The sequence below is a fragment of the Camelus dromedarius genome, chromosome 11 (genome assembly GCF_036321535.1).
Source record: "Camelus dromedarius isolate mCamDro1 chromosome 11, mCamDro1.pat, whole genome shotgun sequence".
NCBI classification, from domain to species: Eukaryota; Metazoa; Chordata; class Mammalia; order Artiodactyla; family Camelidae; genus Camelus; species Camelus dromedarius.
In genome coordinates this window covers 10,277,519-10,299,691 of record NC_087446.1, presented here as the reverse complement: position 1 = coordinate 10,299,691, position 22,173 = coordinate 10,277,519, and the positions used below count along the sequence as shown (strand labels likewise).

Sequence of the window (22,173 nt, the reverse complement as noted above, 5' to 3'; positions counted from 1 at the left end):
CCTCAGGGGGCAGAACAGAAACTCCTGGCGACGGACCTGCCTGAGTTCTGTGCTCCCAGAACAGGAAAGGTCTCCTGCTTCCTCCCGGTCTGTGACCTGCCCCAGTCCCTTTCCAATGGACCCTCTTCTGCGCTTCCTTTGCCAGACTCCGTTTCTGTTGGTTGTAACCCGAGGACTCTCAGCTGACACAGCTGTGACCCGGGAACTGCATCAGATGCACAGGGAGTGCAGTGGGACTGAGCTGTCGGGGTTCAGGGGGAAGGGGACGGATCCTGAATGGCTCAAAGCCCCAGTGCCTGAAACACGACTCAAGTGATGTCCGGGAGAGACTGTGAATTCTCCAAGGGCTGGAGAAGAATTGATGAAGCAATGAAACTCATGATTCCAGGGGTCAGGCAAGCGGGTGGCCGTGACTGCTGATCTTTTCAGGAAGGAATAGAAGGTTTGATGGAGGCCCCAAGGAAACACTGGCTGATTGGGGGGGGGTGCAAATGGACCTAGAAAAGTTCTCTGTGAGGTGGTTTTTACAAAAGGACACAGAAGGGAGTGGATCATGTGGTAGGTGACTGAGGAGATGTCCCAGATCATTCTCATATGTCTCTGGCTCCCTGCTCTGGGTTCCAGGTGTGGGAGCCATTGTGGCCCTCACATGCTCCACCCTTGGAAACACAGAGAGTCCGTGCCCAGTAAAGCAGGCCCAGGGGCTGGGGGAGAGCAGCATTCAGATGCTTCCTTCTTTCCTCCCTAGACAGGGTGAATCTGAGGCCACTCCACGCAGGCTCCTCCGAAGGTCCTGGCAGACTCCATCCCCCACATGAATGACGAAGTCATGAACTCGGACTTGTGTCTACTTTCCCTCCTCTCCTGTTTCACTTCCCCAGACCCTCCACGTCCTGCTCCCAGAGATCCCGTGAGCCGGGCCTCCAGCTCTGCCCTCAGGGAAACTTCGGCTACAGCATGTGACTCTGGGCTGCACAGAGGCTTTGGGCTTCTGTGCTGAGAGTAACAGGAAGCTGTTGGAAAGTCGGAAGCAGCTGTTTCCTAAGATCTCTCTTAAGAAGTTCATTGGAGCCCACTGTGGGGAGCAGACAGGGGGCAGGGGCAGGGCCACCTGGGTAAACACAGCGAGACCCTTACTGGAAGCTCTTGCAGGAGTCTGGGTGAAACGGGAAGGTAGCTTGGGGGAGGCTGTGTGCTGTCTGGCTGTCTCTCTCTGCCCCTCTGTTCAGGGCTGACGCTGTCTCCTACCTGCAAAGAAGCCCTTCTGATCCAAAGCAGCCTGCGTGCCACGTGTCAGTCCTGGGCCCCAGGTGCTGGAGGGGGAATGTACCTGAGCTCAGCCCAAGCCAGAGGTGTATGGGCTTCCCCCAGTGGTCCCTGTGGGGCCTTCAGGCACCAGGGTCTGAGTGAAATGAATGGATGGGAGGGCGGGAGCCCAGAGGGCAAGCAGGAGGAGTGATTGATGACTTACTCCCCAAGATCCTGGAAGACAGGCCCCTGGGGAAGGGTGGTTAGGCACCTGGAGCCCAGGTGAGCCTGAGAATCAACAAAGAAAGGCCGAGTGAATCAGTGCGTATTTATTGACCCAAGAGCTATAGAACAGAAGGTGGGGACAGCCAGAGGGATCTGGAATATCTTGTCCCGCACCACCCCCAATCTGATGAAGAAACTGAAACTCAGAGAGGCTGCATGTCTTGGCCCCATGCTTGTTGAACTGCTTCACACACCACAAATTTCCTTGTCCCGCTGTTTGCATCTGGGTTTCTTTCTTCCTTTATCTCCTTCCTTCCTTCCTTCCTTCTTTCTTTTTTCCAAATCAACCTCTGTTCCCACACAGCATTCGGTGTTTCACAGGAACTTATGTGGTCTCTCAGTTCATCCTGGTCCCAAAGGGCACTTGGCAATTTGACAAATATTTGACCCACTGTGTTGTCATCACCACCATCAACACCAACACCACCAACACCACCGTCATCATCCTCAAGACATCACTGCCTAATTCCGATAAACGTGCTGGGAGGAAAAGGCATCTTGATAGTGGAAAAGGAGGGCTGGAGACCCCACCAGGGAAGATTCTCTTCTGCAGGGACATCACACCCCAGGGAGGGGTGATGGAGGAGCCACTGCCACCTCTCGCACGATCCAACAGTCCCAACTCTTTGACTTTCTCCTATTTGCAACTCTTTTGCGTTCCTAGTCTTCTTCTTGCTTGTTCCTCCAGCCTCTCTCTTTCTTCAGGCTCCCAATGTCTTCTTTGTTCATGAGACATGGTTTCCCTCCTTCCCCTCACTCTCTCGTCCCCCCTCTGCCCTTATTCTGGGCTCCAGGCTCCTTCCTTGTCTTTCCCCATCTGCCACCTGCTTGAATCCCTGCCTGGCTGTGCTCAGACCCAGAAATGCCAAATTCCTTCACACTCAGCTCCATAAGTTTTATTTGGCTCTCTTTTTCCCTCTAAAAAGCTGCCTCTGCATATTGGCTCCGCGCGGGCCCCTGCTCCTTGCACTGCTCTGGCGGTGGGGGTGGCGGGGGGGGACAGGCCTTACTGCAGACTCTCGTAGGTCCGGGTGAGCTCCTCCAACCTGCTCTCCAGCTCCCGGGCCCGCTGCCTTAGCTGTTCAGAAAACTCTGCCTTTGCCCCCTGACGCAGGTGCATTGCCTCTTTAACAAGGTAGCCCACATCCATCACAAGGACGGAACTTGCAGAGGCCACAGCCAGGATTCGGGCTCCTTTGGCCATTGCCAGACCTGTGTCTTTGAGAACTTCCTGCAACTGTTTGCTACATTGGTATGAGATTTGCCCAGTGGTCAGAAAGCGCATAACCTCTTCCAATAAGCCAGGGTTGGCTCTGACCAGCTTGATGGCACGGATATTCATTTCAATGCGTTGCACGGCTTCTGTGAGTTTTTCTCTTGAGGAAACAATTCGGGGCCTGCTCTGCTGTAGAATCTCCTTGACCACTGTCCATTTTTTGATAGAAGGTGACATCAGGTGACAGGCTACGTTTTCTGCTAATGACACGCTCTTGTGTTCCTTGACACTGGTGGCCACACTGGTCACAGCAGCTGTGGCCCCCAGCCCTAACCCAGTTGCCAAGAGTGCCAGACTGACCCCCGATGTCGCAGGTGCCAGAGTCAGGCCAAGGATGTTCAGGAGGCCAGACGCTGCACCAGCAGAGGTGGCCGCCACCTTATAGATGGTGCAGTCCCTGTGATCCTTGTCCACCTTGTCTGCAAGTGCGTGCAGCTTTCTTATGCTTTCCTCAAGCTTCCGTTTCACCCGAGGAAACCTCTTCAAGAACCTCTTCCTACTCAGCTGCTCCCTTAGCAGCATGTCTCGGTCGCTCAGGGCCAAGTCTGCATTCAGCTCGTTCAGGTATTCACGCAGTGCATCTGCCTCTTCCCTGTAACAGTGAAGGCCAGGGGGTTAAGAAGTTAGTTTGGGATTCTCTGTAAAGTAGTCTTAACAAGATTCATCTTGCATAAATCACAAAGATTGTACTGTAACCAAAGAGATATTCTACTGCCATTATGCACATACTTTGTACATTATAGAGGCTCCATTATACTTGTTGAAACAGGGAATAAACAAGCACAAGCCATCTTAGGACACTCTTAAGTGGTAGGTGTTTGGTAAGACACGTTCTGACTCAGATAGTGCAACACCATCACCTCCAAGGTGCTTGTAGAGCGGGAGCTCTGCAGGTAAACACAGAGAAATGGGACTGGAGCAGAGAAACCTTCATTCAGAGAAGATTAGTGTGTGGTGAGAATCAACCTGCTTTTGCCCTTCTCTAAGGGAAGTGATTCCTAAGCCCCTAGAATTTTCTGGCTGATAGGGGAGTGCCCTGCTTTGCCTGGGTCTCTAGCCATTGGACAGTCTGCCAGGGTGATGTGTGATGGGTCTCTGGATCATGTTGTGTCAGTCCTGACTTCTGGGGGAACTGGACAACAGGGTGCTGGTCTGACCTCCAGGAGGGGTTGGAGACACAGGTCAGCCGGGCGGGCAGCCTGTGATTGAGCCCCAGGAGGACCCTGTGCACTGAGGCTCGGGGTGCCTGAGACTCTCTCCTTGACCAAACATTAGTCAGGCTCTTCTGAGTCCTCTTCTCAACCAGGCCTCCACCCTTCCCTTCCCTGTCCTGTCCCCGATGGCCCCTATCACCCAGTCTCAGCAAGAACCCTGCTAAATCCACGTAGTAAGACTCCCCAACTCTGAGGTCTGATTGCCTTTGATACCTGATCAAATTCCTCATCTCCCACCTTTGATGCAGCCGCCCTTGACCTGCCTTTAGCGAGAATCCTGTTAGGAAAGATAAACAGGAATCCCCTCCCATTGGTGTCTCATCTCAGTAATTTTCCCTCCACCACCCCTCACTCTGCTCCTTGGCTATAAGTCCCCAGTGTCTGTGCTGTATTCGGTCTTGAGCCCAGTGTGTCTGCTCTACAGCAATGGGCTTCACACCTGTCACCACAGTCCTGAATGCAGTCTTCCTTATCGTGTCAAGGACTGTCAGGAGCACTTTTTAAAAAACTCACTGGGCACCCCTGGTTGGCACTGACCCATGTGCCCTGAACACACTGAATACAGGACAGTAATGCCTCCTGAGGACGAGAAGCTTCATGTTTGAAACCCTCCCAGACAATGCCCTGTGGCTGCTGGGGACCCGCATCCTTCCCTGTGGTAATCGGACCTGGGAGTGTGCCAGCTGTCAGGGAGCTCTGTGCATCCTTCTCAGGAATTCTCCAACCGGAGGGTGGTTTGGGGCTTCCTCCAAATTTGTCATTGCTGTCAAGAGTTAGGTCAGTCGGGGGACTGTGCACTGAGACTTTGTATTTTTGCTAATTCTGAGTACTTAGTATTTGTTTTAAGACCTAGGACTCACAGCTAGAAGGGACCTTAGTGATCACTGTCCCTGACCTATGCTCCTTTCCAAGACTTATGCCTCTGGCCTTCCCAGTTGAAGGTCACTAGGTCCATCCACTTCCCCAACTGACTGGGAAGCAGGAGAGAGTCTATGAACTCTGGGTCACCTTGGACTCTCCAGCCCACCTCACTGACTCCCAACCCACCACCCAGCACCTCACCTCTCAGGTGTCACCAGCCTAACACACCTTAGCTGTGACAGCTTCACATACCTGCACACCAAGGCCATGTGCAACTCAATGGACCCTCCAAAAGACTCAAGGGACCTTAGGAAACATCTGTATCAGTTGCTAAGCCTGAGAAGTCCTACATGCATTTGGATGAGCTGGTGGACGAAGTACATTCCTGTTTGGTGGGGACTTGACAGTCTCCTCAGAAATCTGTAAACTACACAAAATTGGCAGCCACTCATTGTGGCAGTGGAGTCACCACTAAGCCACACTGCATTCAGACAGGTCATGCTACTGTATATAGAATAGAGGAGGGTCCCAGATAGCAGTTAAGACCCCCTGGCCCCCAGGCAGGGTATGGAGGACAGAGTCACCCTCCAGGCCCTCTATGCCCAGCACCAGGGTATCAAGTCCGGGAGGGAAGAAATGTCCCCTCTCCCACTCACGGCACCTCTGCTAGGGTCACAGCCCCTTCAGTTTTGTGTCCAAGGGTCACTCCCCTCACTCTGTTCCTGGCCCCGCTGCCCATGCTTTCCTACTAGCCCCCCGACCTGGACCTCTCTGCTCCATCCTGAACCCTTAGTCTGACCCAGATCTAGGCCTCCCTGGACCTTTGCATAAGATGTTTGCACTTGGTTCCCACCTGAGACCCCAAAGTTCACCCTAAGGCCATCACCACAGTCCATCAGATTGAACTGAGTCTCCTTTTGTACAGATGACAAATCTGAGATCCAGGATGGAAGCCCAGAGCCCTAGAGCTGGGCCAGGATAGAGCCAGGACCCAACTCAGCTCCATTCAATTCCACCCCGGCCTCTATGCCCTAGGGGCCCCGGGTCCTGCAGTGTCTGGCTAGTTCCTAAGATGGGGATACCAGGGCTCCAGTCAGAACCCCTAGGGCACATTCCTGATTGTGTCAGGAATGTTCTGACTCATCCCAAAGGGAGTCCTGCTTGGTCCTCATTTCCAGGAACAAGACCTTTGACCCCAGTCTCTTCCCAACAAGCTTTTTCAAGGTTAACATTAACTGAGCACCTACTATGTGTCAGCCATTATGCTAAGCACTTGGCATGTATTATCTCAGTTTCCTCACAAAAGAGTTGAACAATGAAGAAACCAAGGCAGAGAGAAGTTAAGTAACTTGTCCAAGGTCAATAACCTGCCCCTTCCTTGCAGTTTCATCTCTTCTCAACCCGAGGCCATTCACTGCCAGCAAATGACACAGAGGAAAAATTCCTCATGAATTCTTAAGAAGGATCAACTTCGACCCCAACCACAGGATACTTCCTGGAGGAGGTGTGCCTGCTAGAGGAAACCTGGCCCAGGGAGGGGTGTTTGGGTGACATCCCTGGGGCCCCCATGCAGGTCACCTGGACAAGTTGTCCTCAGCCACAAATCTATTTAGGACTTCAGTCAGCAGGCGTACCAGTTCCTCTCTGCTCAGTATGTCCCGCAGAGATTCGACAACAGCCTCAAAGAAGCTCTCAGTATCTAGATGGGAAGAAAGGAGCAGAAGATTAGGAGAAATTGTGGTGGAACTTAATGGTATTGAGTATAAAGGGATTACACTTCATCTTCCTGAGCAGTGCTCCCCTGGAAAACTGTTGATGGGGTCACCAGTGATATGGGCAGATCTTGGTCCCCCCCAAATTCGTATGTTGAAACCCTGACCCGCCTAAGTGATTGTATTACAGATAGGAACTTTAAAGTGGTGGTAATTATGGTTAAATGAGGTTGTAAGTATGAGTCTTAATCCAAAATAATGGTGTCCATATGGGATGAAGAAGGGATACGTGTCCCCATCCCTCTCTCTCTGCACACTGAGAAAGGACCGTGTGAGAACAGGACCAGCCGGCCGCAGGCACTGACACCCGGGAATGAGGTCTCACCAGAAACCGACCCGCCACTTCCTCAGCCTTGCACTTTCAGGCTCCAGAACTATTTATAGAATTCCTGGCATTTAGGTGTGTTTAGGAAACGAAAAATTTAATCCTTTAGAAAGAATAAATACAGGACACATAAGACATATTAGTCACCATTTACAGCAGAGTCTGGGCAGCAGCCTATAAAGAAATGCATTCATGTTTCGACAGTGAAACAAATGAATATTCACATTAAGGGACACAGAACGTAATGACTATAAACTGCCTCAGGTCAGCACAGGGCAAGATTGCTGCCCACGTGAGTTACCAAAACCATGTGTGGTTTCAGGGATTTGGAGTTTATGAAATTGCTAATAAGAGACTGGGGACTGGTACGTATTTACATGTGGCCTGCGACAGGATGGAAAATGCGCTTCGTGTCACGTTCCCACAAAGAGTCATTATCCCTACTTCGCAGAAGAAGAAAGTGAAACTAGACAGGGCAGTGACCGCCCAAGGCCAGCTTTGGCCAGCCGCCCAAAGCTGAGAGGTTGAAACTCTCGGGGATTTTTATGACATTACTTTGAAGCCTTCTTACATTTTAAACCCCCCTGTGATGTCTGCATTCTCCCCTACAGCGTATCTGTGGGGACTCTTTGCAACCCGTTTGTGGCGGTGAGCACAGTGTAGGGGATACAGAGGTAGAAATATGTTGTACACACGAACCTTATGTAATCTTATAAATCCATGTTACTTCAGTTTTTAAAAAGTCTCAGAATCCAGAGCGTTGAGTAAAAATACCAGGTGAGAGACTCCTCCCGCGAGTCACAGACGCCAGGCCGGGCGGGGAGGGGCTTTCTCAGGGGCGTGAGGGGCGGGACCTCAGCTCTGAGCCTGTGGTCCGTCCCTGTCACCTCTCTCTCCCCCAGGCTGCTCCCAGGGGCCACAGCTCCCACTGGCTCCACTGAGCCCAGCTGCCCCGTTTATACACAGGAGACGGTCTTGTTTCTGAGGAGAGCTGATCCTCAGGGCTCCTGCAGCCCGGCCTCCCTCACGGGCCCCAGGGCCGGCTGGGGGCCCCTGGCTTCTAGTCTCTGCCCCCTGCATTTTGTTTCCAATTGACTATTTTGCTGTCCTTTGCAGCCCCTGGGAGGATGTCAACTGGTTGCTTAGCAATGCAGTCATGGAGGCAAAGTGGTTCCTAAAAAACAGGAGTTAAGGAAACAGTGTTGATTTGGATGCTTTGAAGAGTTGCTCAGTTTTTTCTCTCTCCTGCGTCACTAAGGGTGAAAGGAAACCAGGGCTTCCATGGGGGGAGCTCCCAGCACTGAATCTGAGTGTTGATTGATTGGGGTGAGGAGGGTTGGGAAATGCCTGAGCACCTGGGTGTCTGCAGGGGGATCTGAGGGCAATAGAATCACTACCTGCCTGAGGCAGTCCCGCCTGGTGAACAGGTGCCCTAAGGGAACCTTGGGGGTGGGGGTTCAGATTTCTGGGGTGCAGCGAGGCCCCACCTGGGACACACAGGGACAGCAACAACCAGGAGGACCTGCTCCGGGGCAGGCACTGGCCCAGCCACAGACCTACGTTATATTTGATCCTCAGGACAACATGAGGGAATATCATTCTCACTTTACAGGGGAGGTCAGGGAAGGCGCTCCAGGTCGCTCAGGTGGCAGGTGGCAAAGGCCAGACTGGGGTTCCGTTCAGGCATCTGCTGACCCTGGCAGAGGGGTGGGGGAGGCAGCAGAGCTTGAGGAAAGGGTTTCGATTGGTAACAGCCCAGGGTCTGGGAACAGGAGGAGCATGGACAAAGGGGGAGGGTGGAGATGGCTCCTGGGTTGCTGGCCTACCTCCTCTCTCTGCCTTGCCTGACCTCAGGATGCACCTTGCTACTATCACCCACTTCCCACGGCTTCCCCTGCCCTACTCCTGAGCATCTGCTGTGTGGTGGGGGAGGGAGGGAGTGAGCACTTTGGCCGTGGCCCCCAGAGGAGAAGGCCATGAAGGAGCCTGTGGAGACAAACACCCTAGTGTGGGGACTCCCATCAGCCCCTATTGGGGGCTTGAGGAAACTTGTGAGCCACTTCTTAGGTCTTGATTCCTCTGTTAGGTAAACAGCCTGGAGACACTGCCCTCATTCTAGGGCACAAGTAGGAAGCAGCTAGAGATAGGACAGCTAACTACCTGGGCAGTAAAGGATGCCTACTGACGTCATGATGCCAGCTGGGGGTGTCAGTGTCGTCACTTCAGCTCACCAGTCTGTGTCAGGCTACTGAAGGAGGTGTGGCTTCACCCTTGGGGAAGAGAAAACAGATTGTGGACTAGAACATGAGTGAGCTCTGGCAACAGGGAGCAGTGAGGGGACAGGTGCCTGGCTTTTTCCCCCGAGATGGCCACCAGCACCACAGTGGACTCAACCTAGTGACTTTCTCTGCCTATTGGGCTCTGCTGGTGGCTATTCAGGGAAAGTTCCTTCCATCACTGCAGCTCCCTCCCAGCAAAGTCAGAGTCCTGTTGTCCTCTTGGGGCAGAAGGAGAAGCTATTCAGACAACACATGGCCACCTGGAAAGCTGTAGAAGCAATAAAACCAAACACAGAAGAAAAGAACGGAAGAGAATACTCTGCAAATTACGTGAGGGTGGGGGCAGCTGTGTTCACTAGCTGAAGGCCGCTCGCATTGCTGCAGGGTGTGTGGTGTGCAGCGCTCCAGAAACTCCCCTGCACTTAGCTTAGCCCAGGTTCTCACCCTGGTGCTGCAGCCTGGACTTGAACCCAAGTCTTTCAGATCCAGGTGCCACATTTGTGATGACTGTGCTCTGTTGCCTTTTTCATACAGAAGTATTTAATCATGGATGTATGTTTATTGGTAAATGGCTGTTCTTATATTGATATGATGTCTTGCACCCTGTGCTCGAGTCTCTGCCTTGACAAATTTCTTGGTGTTACAGCTTCCCAGAGCCCATGCCCTCCTTTCCTGTGCATGAGCTTCATTTCCCCAGGCCCTGGCCAAGTCCCTGCAGCCCTACCCTGGGCTGCCAGAGCCCCCGGTGGTGCCCAGTCCTCTCTGCTCTCCTCCGGTAACTCTTGGACCTTAAGTTGTTTGTCATTCCTTATGTAAATAATAATGCAAAGAACATCTTTCTTGTATAAAACATTGCCTGTATTTGAGATTGTTTCCTTCAGCTATTTCTAGAATTAGAATGATTGGGTCAGAAGTTATCAACAGCTACAATGTGTTCACACTTAGAGCCCCACTGTTATGCAAACCAATGATACCAATTTACATTCATACTCGAATCTAGGAGAGTGTCCATCCTTGCAGTCTTGCCAGTTCTCAGCAGTCTTACAAAACAAAAACAAAAACAAAAACAGACCTTTATATAGAGAGAATTTCTTTTGGTTCTGCTTGTGACTCTCTTGCCTTGGGAGGTGAGGGAAGAAAGCAAATATTTACAACACTTAGGCACTGTTTTTAAAAGGCGCTCATCAAGTACCGCCCCTGAGACCTGACAGAAATGATAGTAAACGTACTTAGAGGTATACAAAAAGCTAATGATAAGGGCAGCTTGTGTTTTTGATTTTTTTCTCTGGACCAGTAGTTGCTCTAAGACTTTACACATAACTCATGTTATTCCAATAACCTTTCAGCTTGTCCCATTGGATCCTCGTTTATACGGTGGGGAGGAGAAGCACAGATGCTATGTGACTGTCCAAGGCCAGACGTCTTGTCCATGGTTGCCTGGGTTCCAACCCACTCTCTGGGCTCAAGATCAGGTACCCTGCCTGTCCTCACTCCAGTGTGACTGAAAAACAAGAATGGGAGCAACAGGACACCAGAGATTTCAACAAATATTTGAAGACGGACTGGATGGAGACGTGATACCTAAATAAAGAGGAGCGGAGGAAAAGAAACAGGGAGAGAGCCTACAAGTCAGAAGCATGGTCTGCTTGGCAGACCCCAGAATAGGGAGCAGCGAGGGGCCAGCGAGGCCGAGGGAGAAGCAGGGAAGCAGGTCACCAAGCCCACATCCCGCCCCACGTAGCCCATGGTCACATACGGCCACACCAGCCGGGGGGGAATCGTGATTGACAGATGGCAGAGAAAGAATATTTCTGTATTCTGGCGCTTAGGGGCCCTCATCCAGCCACTTTACAGGGAAGCTTTCCAGTCAACCTCCCCACCTCGTAAATTTGAATGGGCAATCCAGGATCAGATTTGTGAGAAAGATGAAAATGTGGAAAAGGGTGACTAAGATAAACAGATGAAATATGACACCAGGAGAAATGGATAATTTTGAAAGTAGAAATAACTTTGAAAATCTCAAACACGTGACCTCAGGGAGGCTAAAAGAATATTTTATTCATAAAATGAGAACAAGAGGCACTGAACAGAGAGGAAATAATGAAATAGACAAACAAAAAAAAGACATCTTGGGAATGAAAAAGTGTTTCCAAAATGACTCTGAAGAAAGTGTGGGAAAGAGTTCAAGAAAGTTCCAGAAAATTAAAGGGAAGATGACCGCAGAAGTGGAGCTGAATGCCTGACAAAGCAGCCAGTGTAGACAGAGGGCGGAGCGTCTACCAGGCGCTGTGCTGGCACTGCCCACACATTCCCCGTTTGACTCCCACATCAGCTCTAGGAACTGCTGGCTCCACTTCACAGATAAAGAAACTGAGAAGAAATGGTCCCATAGCCTGTAAGTCAACCTGACTCTTCCTTCTGGGCCTGCTTCATCCCAGGAAGCATCCCTGGGGCCTCATGGCCACCTCCCCCCCAGCTTTTCAGGAGGGACAGAAGACTGCTGAGTGTTAGTCCGAGAGAACCATACACTACAGTTTGTTCTTACAATCACCCCACAAGTTAGGCCAGGAGTACAATCTGACGGTGCAGACAAGGACGCTGAGGGGAGGGGAGAGGCAGGGCTTTATGCCAGCAACACAGGAGAGGAGCCAAGATTCAAACCAAGTTCAACATTTGACATTGGACATTTGCAAACACCCCTCCTTGTTTAAAGTTCTTTTTTCCTGAAAACTCCCTTCTTCCTGATTCTTCTCCCTTGCTCTAGCATGACTTTAGCGTCACAGCCAAATCAAACCACTGAGAGATATGGAACCCAATTAAATATCCTTATGAGCTGTGGCCCAGTTATCACACGGTCCCCTGATAATAATGTAGGTTGTACGCCGGGCGTCTATGGACTCGATAAACAGGGTCATATGGTAGAGCAACCAGATGGGGGCCTAGACTCAAATCGAGGTGAGGATTAAGCATCTCTTGACTCCAGGGACATGAGCTGAGACCACCTGCTTTGGAGACCCCGAAGAGCTAGTGACTATACAATTCAGCTGAGCTTGACCCCCAGGATGACAAGAGACGTCACCCAGGACGACTACAGCCCCAGTGTCAGGGTCTTGGCCAAAATCTTTGGTCCAGAGCAATTTCGGCCACTTTGAAGGCAATGCCAACTTGGTGGGAAATCACATGAAAGTTGCTCAGGAAGGTGTCTGGCAGATGCCACCAGCATCACCTGGTTGGGACTGGAACTGTCAGCCAAAAGAGGCACAGGGCCACTGTTCCCACTGACCCCTGCCCCACCCCATCTCTCCATCCCGTGGGGAGGTGTGTGTGGCTCCGACATGCTACCTTAGGAGTTGTGTGTTCCAGAACAGGGACCCACCTCCACCTGCCTGTTGTCCCTTTTTATAGAGACTGTGGGAGTGAGTAGAAAGCTTCCAACTGAGCATGTGACAATGGGGTCTTTTGCAGTCATCGCAGTGGCCAGCAGGGACAGACATCTCAGGCAGCAGAGCACAGGGGAAATGCCTTCCACGCTGACCACACCTGGTGACCTCACGGGAATGGGTCTCGGCCCCTTGTTGCCAGGCTGCCACCATCACACTCTGGACAGTCCTACTGGTCTCTCCTCAGGTTGGAAAACCAGGCCCTGAGTGAGTTAATAGTTGTCAACTTCAGTAGCGTTAGAACTAAGTATAAAGCTGATAAATTAAAATGACAACCCACAGTTCAAACATTTTTATGCTGATGTCAAGACTAATATGTGTTTAATTTTAATGTCTGTATAATGTTTAAGAAAATTGGACACATTCTCAGAGTTAACAACAGATATTGGATTTTAATTTAAAGAGAAATTGAGTAATTGATTTGAATGAATGATTTTAAGTTGAAAGTCAATTTGCTAAATACTAGGATGTTGCAAATGAGCTTTTCCCAGAGACAGGAAGCAGCCTCAAGTTCAACAGATCCTATAAGAGGAGGTGGGAGGACTGGGGGAGGGTGGAGAGGGGGCTGTGAGAGCAGCTCCTCCAGGCATCTCTGGGGCCTGTGTCAGGGGCGCCACCAACCTCTACCCTCCTGGCAGTTGGAAGACCAAGGAGATGCTTGTCCAGCATCACTCTTGTGCTCAAATATGACCTTAAAAAAGAGGCATCTTGCCACTGTGGCAAACAGACAGTACCTCAGAGAACTAACTATAGAATTACCATGTGATCCAGCAATTCCACTCTGGCTTCAGACCGACATGAAGCAAAAGCAGAGACTCAAAGAGATGTTTGAACACTTGTGTTCATCACATCATTATTCACAACTGCCAAAAAGGAGAAGAAATGCAAGCTTCCATCAGTGGATGAATGGATAAGAACAATGTGGTCTTCACGTACAATGGGCTAATATTTACCTTAAAAAATAAGGCAATTCTGACATGTGCTACACAGGATGGGTCTCAAGGACATTATACTACATGAAATAAACCCATCACAGAAAGATGAATACCAAATTATTCTGCTTATATGAGGTATGTAGAACAGTCAGATTTTAGAGGCAGAAAGCAGAGTGGTGGGCGCCAGGGCTGTGAGTAGGGGAGTGCGGAGTTAGTGTTTAAGATTCACAAAGCAAAAGAGCTTTGGAGATGGACACTGGTGATGCTGTGAAGGAAAAGCCGGGCTGGACCTAACTGGTAAATCTATGTTTAACAAGTGCTGGGTTACTGATCTGAGTTCTGCTGGACTAACTCATAAATCTAAGTTAATAAGTGTCAGTTTGCTGATTCCCTGCTCATGTATTTTTTGCTAGCCAGCTGGACTTTCAGAGAGACATATGTGGCCTTGGAATGTTGGTTTGCTGCCTCCCTGCCTCTGCTTTGTGATAATGATGCTGCTAAAGCTGTTCCATGCCTATTGGCCCAATACCCCAAGCTTGTAATTAACCCTATAAAACCTCATGCACACGTTTTGGAGGTGCTCAGAGCTTCAGAGCAGAAGTCCCGTTGAGCCCGCCGGTGTAATAAATCTGAGTGCTCCAGTCCTCTGAGTGGTGCTTGTTTCTTGGCTGGCCTGTTGTTTCCATATTTCCAGAGGCCCCAGGGAGATTCAATGACGCCAGCCCCTTGAGCAGCTGGACTGGTGGTTCCAGCCGACCGGGGGACAATAACTCCAGTAAAGAATGAGGTGGCGCTGCCCGACGGTATTCTGGGTTCTCTTTTGTGATGGCGACTTGGCACCCCCAGGTTTGTGGGCTACAACCAGAGCCAGACTCAGTGGAGGTATGGACAGACTCACCAGGTGGCCGTCCGGACAAGGTAGGAACCCCCAGGGAGTAAATCAGGTCCTGTCCCTAGTGGACAGAAGAGGAGGCTGATCCCCTCCTATAGGCTCCCCGTCTGGTGGTATTCCAGACAGGGAGATCAGGTTAGATTAGGGACGCCCCAGTGATAGGGAGGGGAATGTGCAAATAGCCTCTGTACATTTTTGTGAGTGAATGTGTGGCCTGTGAAGCATGCGATCAGGCTCAGTTTTGTAGCTCCACAGCATTCCACTACGGAGTCGGATATCGATTGGAGTCATGGTTTATACTGACCCGCCAAAGCTAAGAGGCGCCGTCATCCCCATGAGGGGAGCGGCCAGGCAGACACAGCGAAAACCCTCCCTTGTCTTGTCTGCAACACTGGCACAGGGTGGCTACACAGGGAGGGAAAGGGACATAGAACAGCATATAAGTAAATGACCCCTGTGCACTTGGGGACTAAAACGAGACTACTTTAAAATTTTTCAGATGCGACTTTGTCACCATTCCCCCAGAATATCCTGTTGTGATTAATAAACCAGCCTCAATACTACCCCTCTGTCTAAAATAAAGCCAGCAAGAACTGAGCCAAAGGGACTGGCTGGAACCCTCTTTTGAGGTCCCCTTTTAGGTCCATTTATTCTGCCACCAGCCGGCCATCCTGGCCTCATATTTTGTCAACTTAGGCTATAGAAAAGGCTTTGTGCAGGGACCCCTAGAGTTCATCCAGGCCCAGGAGAGCCTCAGGGACACCTGCCTATTGTGGAACCCTAACTTGCTGGCAGCACTTACAGCCAAGAAGATAGATATTAGGCCCAGCAAGGCAGCAGAGTTTTTGAGAACTGCACTGTTTTGAGGGAGTGGAAAAAAAAACCCCAGAGATACTGGGGTCACAGTCTTTGGTGCCAGGAGCAGATCCACACCTATAGGTGATAAAATCTATCAACTAATAATAATGGGAGCCTCAAAATCAAAGCTGACAGTTCTGGACTGCATGATTAAAACTTTCAAAAAGGGGTTCTCAGGAGACTATGGAGTTCACATGACCCCTGGCAGGCTCCGCACTTTGTGTGAGCTTGAATGGCCGGCCTTTGGAGTTTGGTGGCCCTCAGGAGGAACTCTGGACCTAGCAACAGTGTGAGCAGTCTATCAAATAATCACTGAAACCCCAGGCCACCCAGATCAATTTCCTGACATTCACTCCTGGTGGAATATCGCCCAGATTCCATCCGCATGGATTCGGTTCTGCTCAAATGGACCTGGACAATGCAAGATATTAGCAGCTCAGCTGGTCCCAAAAAGACAGACAGAGAAAAGCCTATTTTCCAGGGAGACACAAAAGACGAGATGTGCCTGCCACTTTGTATGCCCCCAGGGCACCGACACCTCCAGTCCCACTGGAGACACCACCACCCTGTGTCACCACCTCCCCAACCTGAGGACCCAGAGGCAGAGCCCAGCCCCCAGCCTGAGCCGGTAGGAAGGAGACTTCGCTCAGCATAAGCCGGGAGGCCAGAACCCCCGGCCCTCCAAATGCCGCTGCAGGAGATACAAAGGCCACAGCAAGCTGGGGAGGACGGGACTGTCCAGCCTGGGCACCCCGTACTCTGCTACCAACCTTTTAGCTCTACAGACCTCCTCAGTTGGCGCCATCATACTCCTTCCTGCTCTGAAAAGCCACAGGCATTTCAATCACATTATGGTCTGAAGAGAATTGAGAATAAGAGCTTCCATAATAATAGCAGATGAAGAGGCACTGGTAAACTGATCAGGAGTTTTGGCCTGCCCTCCAGAGAAAAGGAGCAGAAAGTGCCGGAGTGCGCCAAGGATGACATCAGGGGGAGCCGCGCAGGGTGACGGTGGCAGGCAGAGCAGGGGCCATGGCCGCCCGGCAGCAGCAGCAGCAGCCCCCGCAGCCCAGGCACCGCCCCTACCTCAGCTGCTGCCAGCCGCTGCCGCCGCCGCCGCCGCCGCCGCCACCGCTGCCATGACAACTGAAGGGGAGAGCGGGCCGCTGCCCAGTCCCAAAGCGATGCTGGGACAGTCATGGAACTCTGTTGTGAAGACATGCCGATACTTGGTGTCTGTCCAGCCCACGATGATTTCTGCTTGGTGGTCTGTGACGACTGTAATCAGGCTGTCAAACCGCAGACTCTGACTGACCTGGTAGTCTGTCTCTCATTCTCACTGGCCCACCTGGGGAGATGTTCCCCAGCTGCTTCTGACTCTTCAATACGGAGGAGAAGAGACACATTCACACTAAAGCACGAACATGGTTGCAGGGCCGAGCCCCCAGGGACACACTGGATGTTGAGGGGTGGGCCGTGACACGGGCCCCTGACACCGGACCAGACTGGGACTTTCTCTCAGAGTCCTGGCTCAGAATGTGGGGCCATGGTTGTGCCCTGTGGCCTATGTGTCTAAAAGACTGGATTCTGTGGCATCAGGATGGCCACCCTGTCTACGGGCCCTCGCTGCCACAGCACTCCTGGTCAACAAGGCAGACAAACTCACACTGGGACAGACTTTAAATGTAAAAGTGCCCCACTCCTTGGTGGCCCTGATGAACAACTCAGGTTACAAATGGATAACTAACACAAGGATGACCCACTACCAGGGGCTTCTATGTGAAAATCCAAGAGTCCGTCTAGAGACTGTGCGAACCTTAAACCCAGACACATATTTGCCTGAGGGGGACACGCAGCCTGACCACGGCTGTGAGAAAATCATAGAAGAAGTGCACGCGAGCAGGCCTGATCTAAGCGACAAGCCCCTGCAAAACCCAGACCTGGAATTCTTCACAGATGGCAGCAGTTACGTGCAGGATGGACAACGGTGAGCAGGTTACACTGTAACAACAACCTGAGAGGTAATAAAAGCAGAGTCCCTTCCCCCAGGATGGTCTGCTCAGCGAGCGGAGATCTGGGCACTGGTCCAGGCACTAAGGGAAGGGAAAGGAAAATGAATCAATATATACACTGATTCCAAATACACATTTACAAAGTTGCATGTACATGGAGCCATCTATAAGGAGACAGGACTCTTAACTGCTGGGGGAAAGAAAGTCAAGAACAAAGAAGAAATTCTAGTTACTGGAGGCATTATGGGATCCAAAGGAAGTGGCCGTTATTCACCGTAAGGGACACCAAAAAGGAAATGACCCTGTGAGCCAGGGGAACAGGCTGGCTGATCAAAAGGCAAAAGAGGCAGCCACCTGGGAACACCCAGTAATTAAAATTATGGCAGCACCAGAGCTCCCCACTGCCCCAGAATACAGCCACGATGAAAACACGTGGGCACAGGCCGAACAAGGGAAGGAAGGAAAGGACAGATGGTGGATCACGATGGATGGAAGGGTTTTCATCCCGGAATGACTAGCTTATCACATAGCCCAACAACAACCTGAAGCCACACACGTGGGAAAAATGGCTTTGGAGGCCCTCCTAAAATGATATTTCCTGATTTCTTGTCTCCCTACTCTGTGTGCATCGGTCTCCCAACACTACTTGCTCTGTGCTCAAAACAATCCAATACAAGGGCCCACTGGGCTAATGGGAGTACAACGATGCAGATGGGCTCCCTTCGAAGATTTAGAAGTGGACTTTACTGAACTTGGGCCCAGTAAGGGATATAAGTACCTGCTGGATTTCGTCTACACCTTTGCAGGATGGGTAGAAGCCTACCCCACCAGGACAGAGAAAGCAAGAGAGGTAGCAAAGGCTCTCCTCAGGGATGTCATCCTTCGCTTTGGAATGCCTACCTCCATTGGGTCCAACAATGGACCCACCTTCATGGCAGAGATTGTACAGCAAGTGGCAAAGACACTGAGCATCCGCTGAAACCTGCACACAGCATACCGGCCTCAAGGCTCAGGGAAGGTAAAACAAATGAACAAAACTCTAAAATAAATGATAGCTCAAATTAGCCAAAAAACCCAGCTCCCCTGGGTGGATATTTTACCCCTGGCCCTGTTGTGAATTAGATGCACCCCAAGATTTAACATTGGGTACTCTCCCTTTGAGATTCTCTATGGATGACTGCCTCATCTAATCAAAGTAGGAAACACTACCCCAGAGGCAGAAAATTTAGAGCTCCATCACCAGCTACTAGGGTTAGGCCAAGTTTTACAGGATATCTGGGGTTGGGTGATAGAGAGGATCCCCATTTTGTTAGGAGTCCAGGTGTTTCCCCATAAGCCAGGCAACCAAGTGTGGGTGAAAGATTGGAAAAAGGAACCTCTCCAACCAACATGGAGGGGCCCATATTTAGTGGTATTAACTACCCCTACTGCTGTTAAAGTTGCAGGAATCATCCTTTGGATCCACCACTCCAGAGTTGAGAGAGCAACTTCACCTCAGACAGAGGGCCCTTGGAGAATTGAGAGCATCCTTGGAGACCCGCTCAAGATCAAGATCAAGAGGGACCAGAGAAAGATCCTCGAGCCCTGCTCTAGCCACACCCAGAAAGCTGGCTAGTCAATGCACAGCCGAAGCTTGAGGAAACCTCAACGAAATTGTTAAATGTATTCCTCTTGTGCTCCTTTGCCTCTTTCCTTGTTTGCTGTACTAGCCTGCTTATTGGCAGTGGGGCTGGCTAGCACCGCCCCTCCTGACTGGGATATAGGCCATAAGATCCTGATAACTATTTTATACCTTGTTATAACTGGTGCCATCACCGCAGCATCATGCCTAAGATGATCCTAAGGCTGATGTTACTGACACTAACGCCCTCACTCCCCTTGCTAGTGCGGCTCAGAGTGGCAGCAGGGGTGGGCACAGGAATCGGTGGCATAGCCTCATCCTCTTATTACTATTATCAGCTTACAGGTGAGTTAGGCCAGGATCTCCAACAAATAGCAGAAACCCTGGGAGCTCTGCAAAATCAGATTGACTCTCTGGCCAAGGCGGTCTTACAAAACAGGAGGGGTCTGGACCTACTCATGGCCAGAGAGGAGGGACTGTGCCTCTTCCTAAACAAAGAGTGCTGTTTTTACGCCAATCAATCAGGAATTGCCAGAAGGATGGTCCAAGAATTACAAGACCGAGTGAAAAAGAAAAAACATATTTTAGACAAGGGCCCATGGACAGGCCCCTGGGGCTGGACCTCCTGGCTGGCACCGTTCATAAGTCCCTTGCTCCCAATTTTTGCAGCTCTGCTGGTTGGGCCCTGTATCCTAAACTTCCTGACCACTTTGTCAGTGAGTGGTTAGAGGCTATGAAACTCCAGATGTTACCCTCCAACTATGAGCCCCTACAAGAGCTGAGTCATGAGGCCCACTCTAACAAGGGCTGTGAAAGCATCAAGAGGGTAGAATGAGAAGGAAAAGCTGGGCGGGGCCTAAGACATAAATCTAAATTTAATAAGTGTCAGATTACTGATCTGAATTCTGCTGGGCTAACTTGTAAATCTAAGTTAATAAGGGTCGGTTTGCTGATTCCCTGCTCATGTATTTTTTGCTAGCCAGCTGGACTTTCAGAGAGACATATGTGGCCTTGGAATGTCTGTTTGCTGCCTCCCTGCCTCTACTATGTGATAATGATGCTGTTAAAGCTGTTCCATGCCTATTGGCCCAATACCCCAAGCTTGTAATTAACCCCATAAACCTCATGCGCACGTCTTGGAGGTGCTCAGAGTTTCGGAGCAGAAGCCCCTCTGAGCCCACTGGTGTAATAAATCTGAGTACTCCAACCCTCCGAGTGCTGCTTGTTTCCTGGCTGGCCTGTCATTTCTGTAACAATGATTGTACAACATTCTGAATGCATTTAACACGACTCAGCTCTACACTTTAAAATGGCTAAGATGCTAAAGTTTATGTTATGTATATTTTTCAACAATAAAAGAATTTTAATAAGTAAACATCAGTCACAAAAGGAAAAATTCTGTATGACTCCACTTATATGAACTGCTTAGGGCAGTCAGATTCATGAAGGCAGGTAGGTGAGTGGTGCTTCGGGGAGTGGAGGGGAGGGGAGTGGGAATGGGGAGTTACGGTTTCATGGGGATAGAGTTTCAGTTTTGCAAGATGTAAAATGTTCTGTGATTAGATGATGGTGCTGGGTGCCCAATAATGGGAATATCCTTATGCCACTGAACTGGACACTTAAATATGGCTACAATGGGAAATTTTATGTTATGTGTATCTTATCAAAAACATTTTGCAAAAATATAAATCTTTTAAAAAGCCAGCTTTTATGAAAAAGATAAAACACTTAGGCACACGTCCAGCAGAGCTGTGGTCTCAGAGAAGCAGTTTTGCACTAGAAACTCTAGTCTGAAGTGCTGGGAGTGAGCGTGTGGCTCCCTGTGAGCAAATAAAACTAGACTGAACACAAAGGGCAAAAATGTAGCGTTGCCTCCACGGGTCTAGTGGATGGAAACACCTCAGTGCCCTTCTACTTGTGTACTAGACAGAGACAGTTCCCTGCCACCTCACCCCAGAGCTAGGATTTGTGTTCTGAAATAAAATCCCTTGAATTAAAACTCATTTACATGGAGCTGGCAGCCAAGTGGCAGAGTAGAAGGAGCCAGCTCTCACCTCCTTTCACAAACACACCCAAATCACAACCAACTGCAGAACAACCATCAGTGACAAAGACTGGAATGTACCGAAAGTGGGCTTCCATAACTAAAGACATAAAGAAGGAACCACAACAAGATGGTAGGAGTGATGCAGGAAAAATGCATGTGGGGTGTAAGGAGAGCCGTGTCCTAGGTTTCGGTGGAGCCCCTGGGACGTGCCCCGCCGGGTGTGGGTCCTTGGCTTCCCCCAGGAAAGATTTCAACAGTGAGCCACAGTTGAGTAAGCATAGATTTATTTAGAGAGATACATACTGTATAGAGTGTAGGCTGTGACAAAAGGCACGAGAAAGGCCACGAGGTGTGGGCGTTGGGTGCTCAGGTTAAAGTGCAAGTAGGCACACACTCCATAGAGACAGTGTGGGCTGTCTCCCAAGTGAAGGGAGAGACAGAGGCGGCTAGGAGGCGTGGTGTTGCCAGTTTTCATGGGTTCAGTAGCTTCACACGCCTTCAGGTGGGAGGACTCTTCCAGCTACCCTGGGGAAGGGGATGGGATTGCCAGGAATTGGGCCACAGCCCACTCTTTGGCCTTCTATGCTTAGCCTTGGGACTGTCCCGGCACTTTGGGGCATATTATTTCTCATGCTAATATATTACCATGGGAGTATAATGAAGCACACGTCCTACTGAAAGGCAAACCTCTTGCCATCTTAATCCTCAGGGCCTACTGGGAGTTGAATTTTCCACCATTTCGGTGTTAATTGCTGTCATCCCTTGAATGGTTGGGCCCTGCCCCTTTCCCTCCTGTCTCAGGAGGAGCAGACTTGTGATATAATCAAATCCCTTACCCCTGGGTGGGCAACCCCCAAACTGGAGAATAAGTATGTTGAAGAGATTCTCCCACAGAGTCACAGTTCTGAGCCCAAAGTCAGGCTTCTCGGCTTAGGAGTCCGGCATTAGGAAGAGAAGCCCCCAGAGTATGTGGCTTTGAAGGCCAGGGGGGGGGGCTTAACTGCAGGAGGCCCACAGGACTGGGGGAAATAGAGACGTCCCTCTCAAAAGGCACAAAACCTCATGCAGACCAGGACCAAGGGATTAAGCAGCCATATCATGGGACCCC

The 22,173-nt window shown here is 50.5% G+C and overlaps 1 protein-coding gene across 7 annotated transcripts in view; it reads right to left on the bottom strand.

The window, feature by feature from the left end:
• APOL3 (apolipoprotein L3) overlaps positions 1-22,173 on the bottom strand; it is a 56,184-nt gene that overhangs the window by 29,411 nt on the left and 4,600 nt on the right. The window contains exons 2-5 of one of the 7 annotated variants that reach the window (XM_064491499.1): positions 10,600-10,761; positions 9,142-9,251; positions 6,463-6,583; positions 1,563-3,401 (exon numbers count right to left, since the gene is read on the bottom strand). The exons of 3 other annotated variants lie outside the window; for them this stretch is intronic. In XM_064491499.1, coding sequence (XP_064347569.1) covers positions 2,540-3,401; positions 6,463-6,583; positions 9,142-9,172 — 1,014 coding nt within the window. In that variant the 5' untranslated portion in view covers positions 9,173-9,251; positions 10,600-10,761 and the 3' untranslated portion in view covers positions 1,563-2,539. Of the gene's footprint in view, positions 1-1,562; positions 3,402-6,462; positions 6,584-9,141; positions 9,252-10,599; positions 10,762-16,155; positions 16,445-22,173 lie in introns of those variants that run through there. 3 more of the 7 variants (XM_064491500.1, XM_031463189.2, XM_031463192.2) reach the window with 3 other exon arrangements.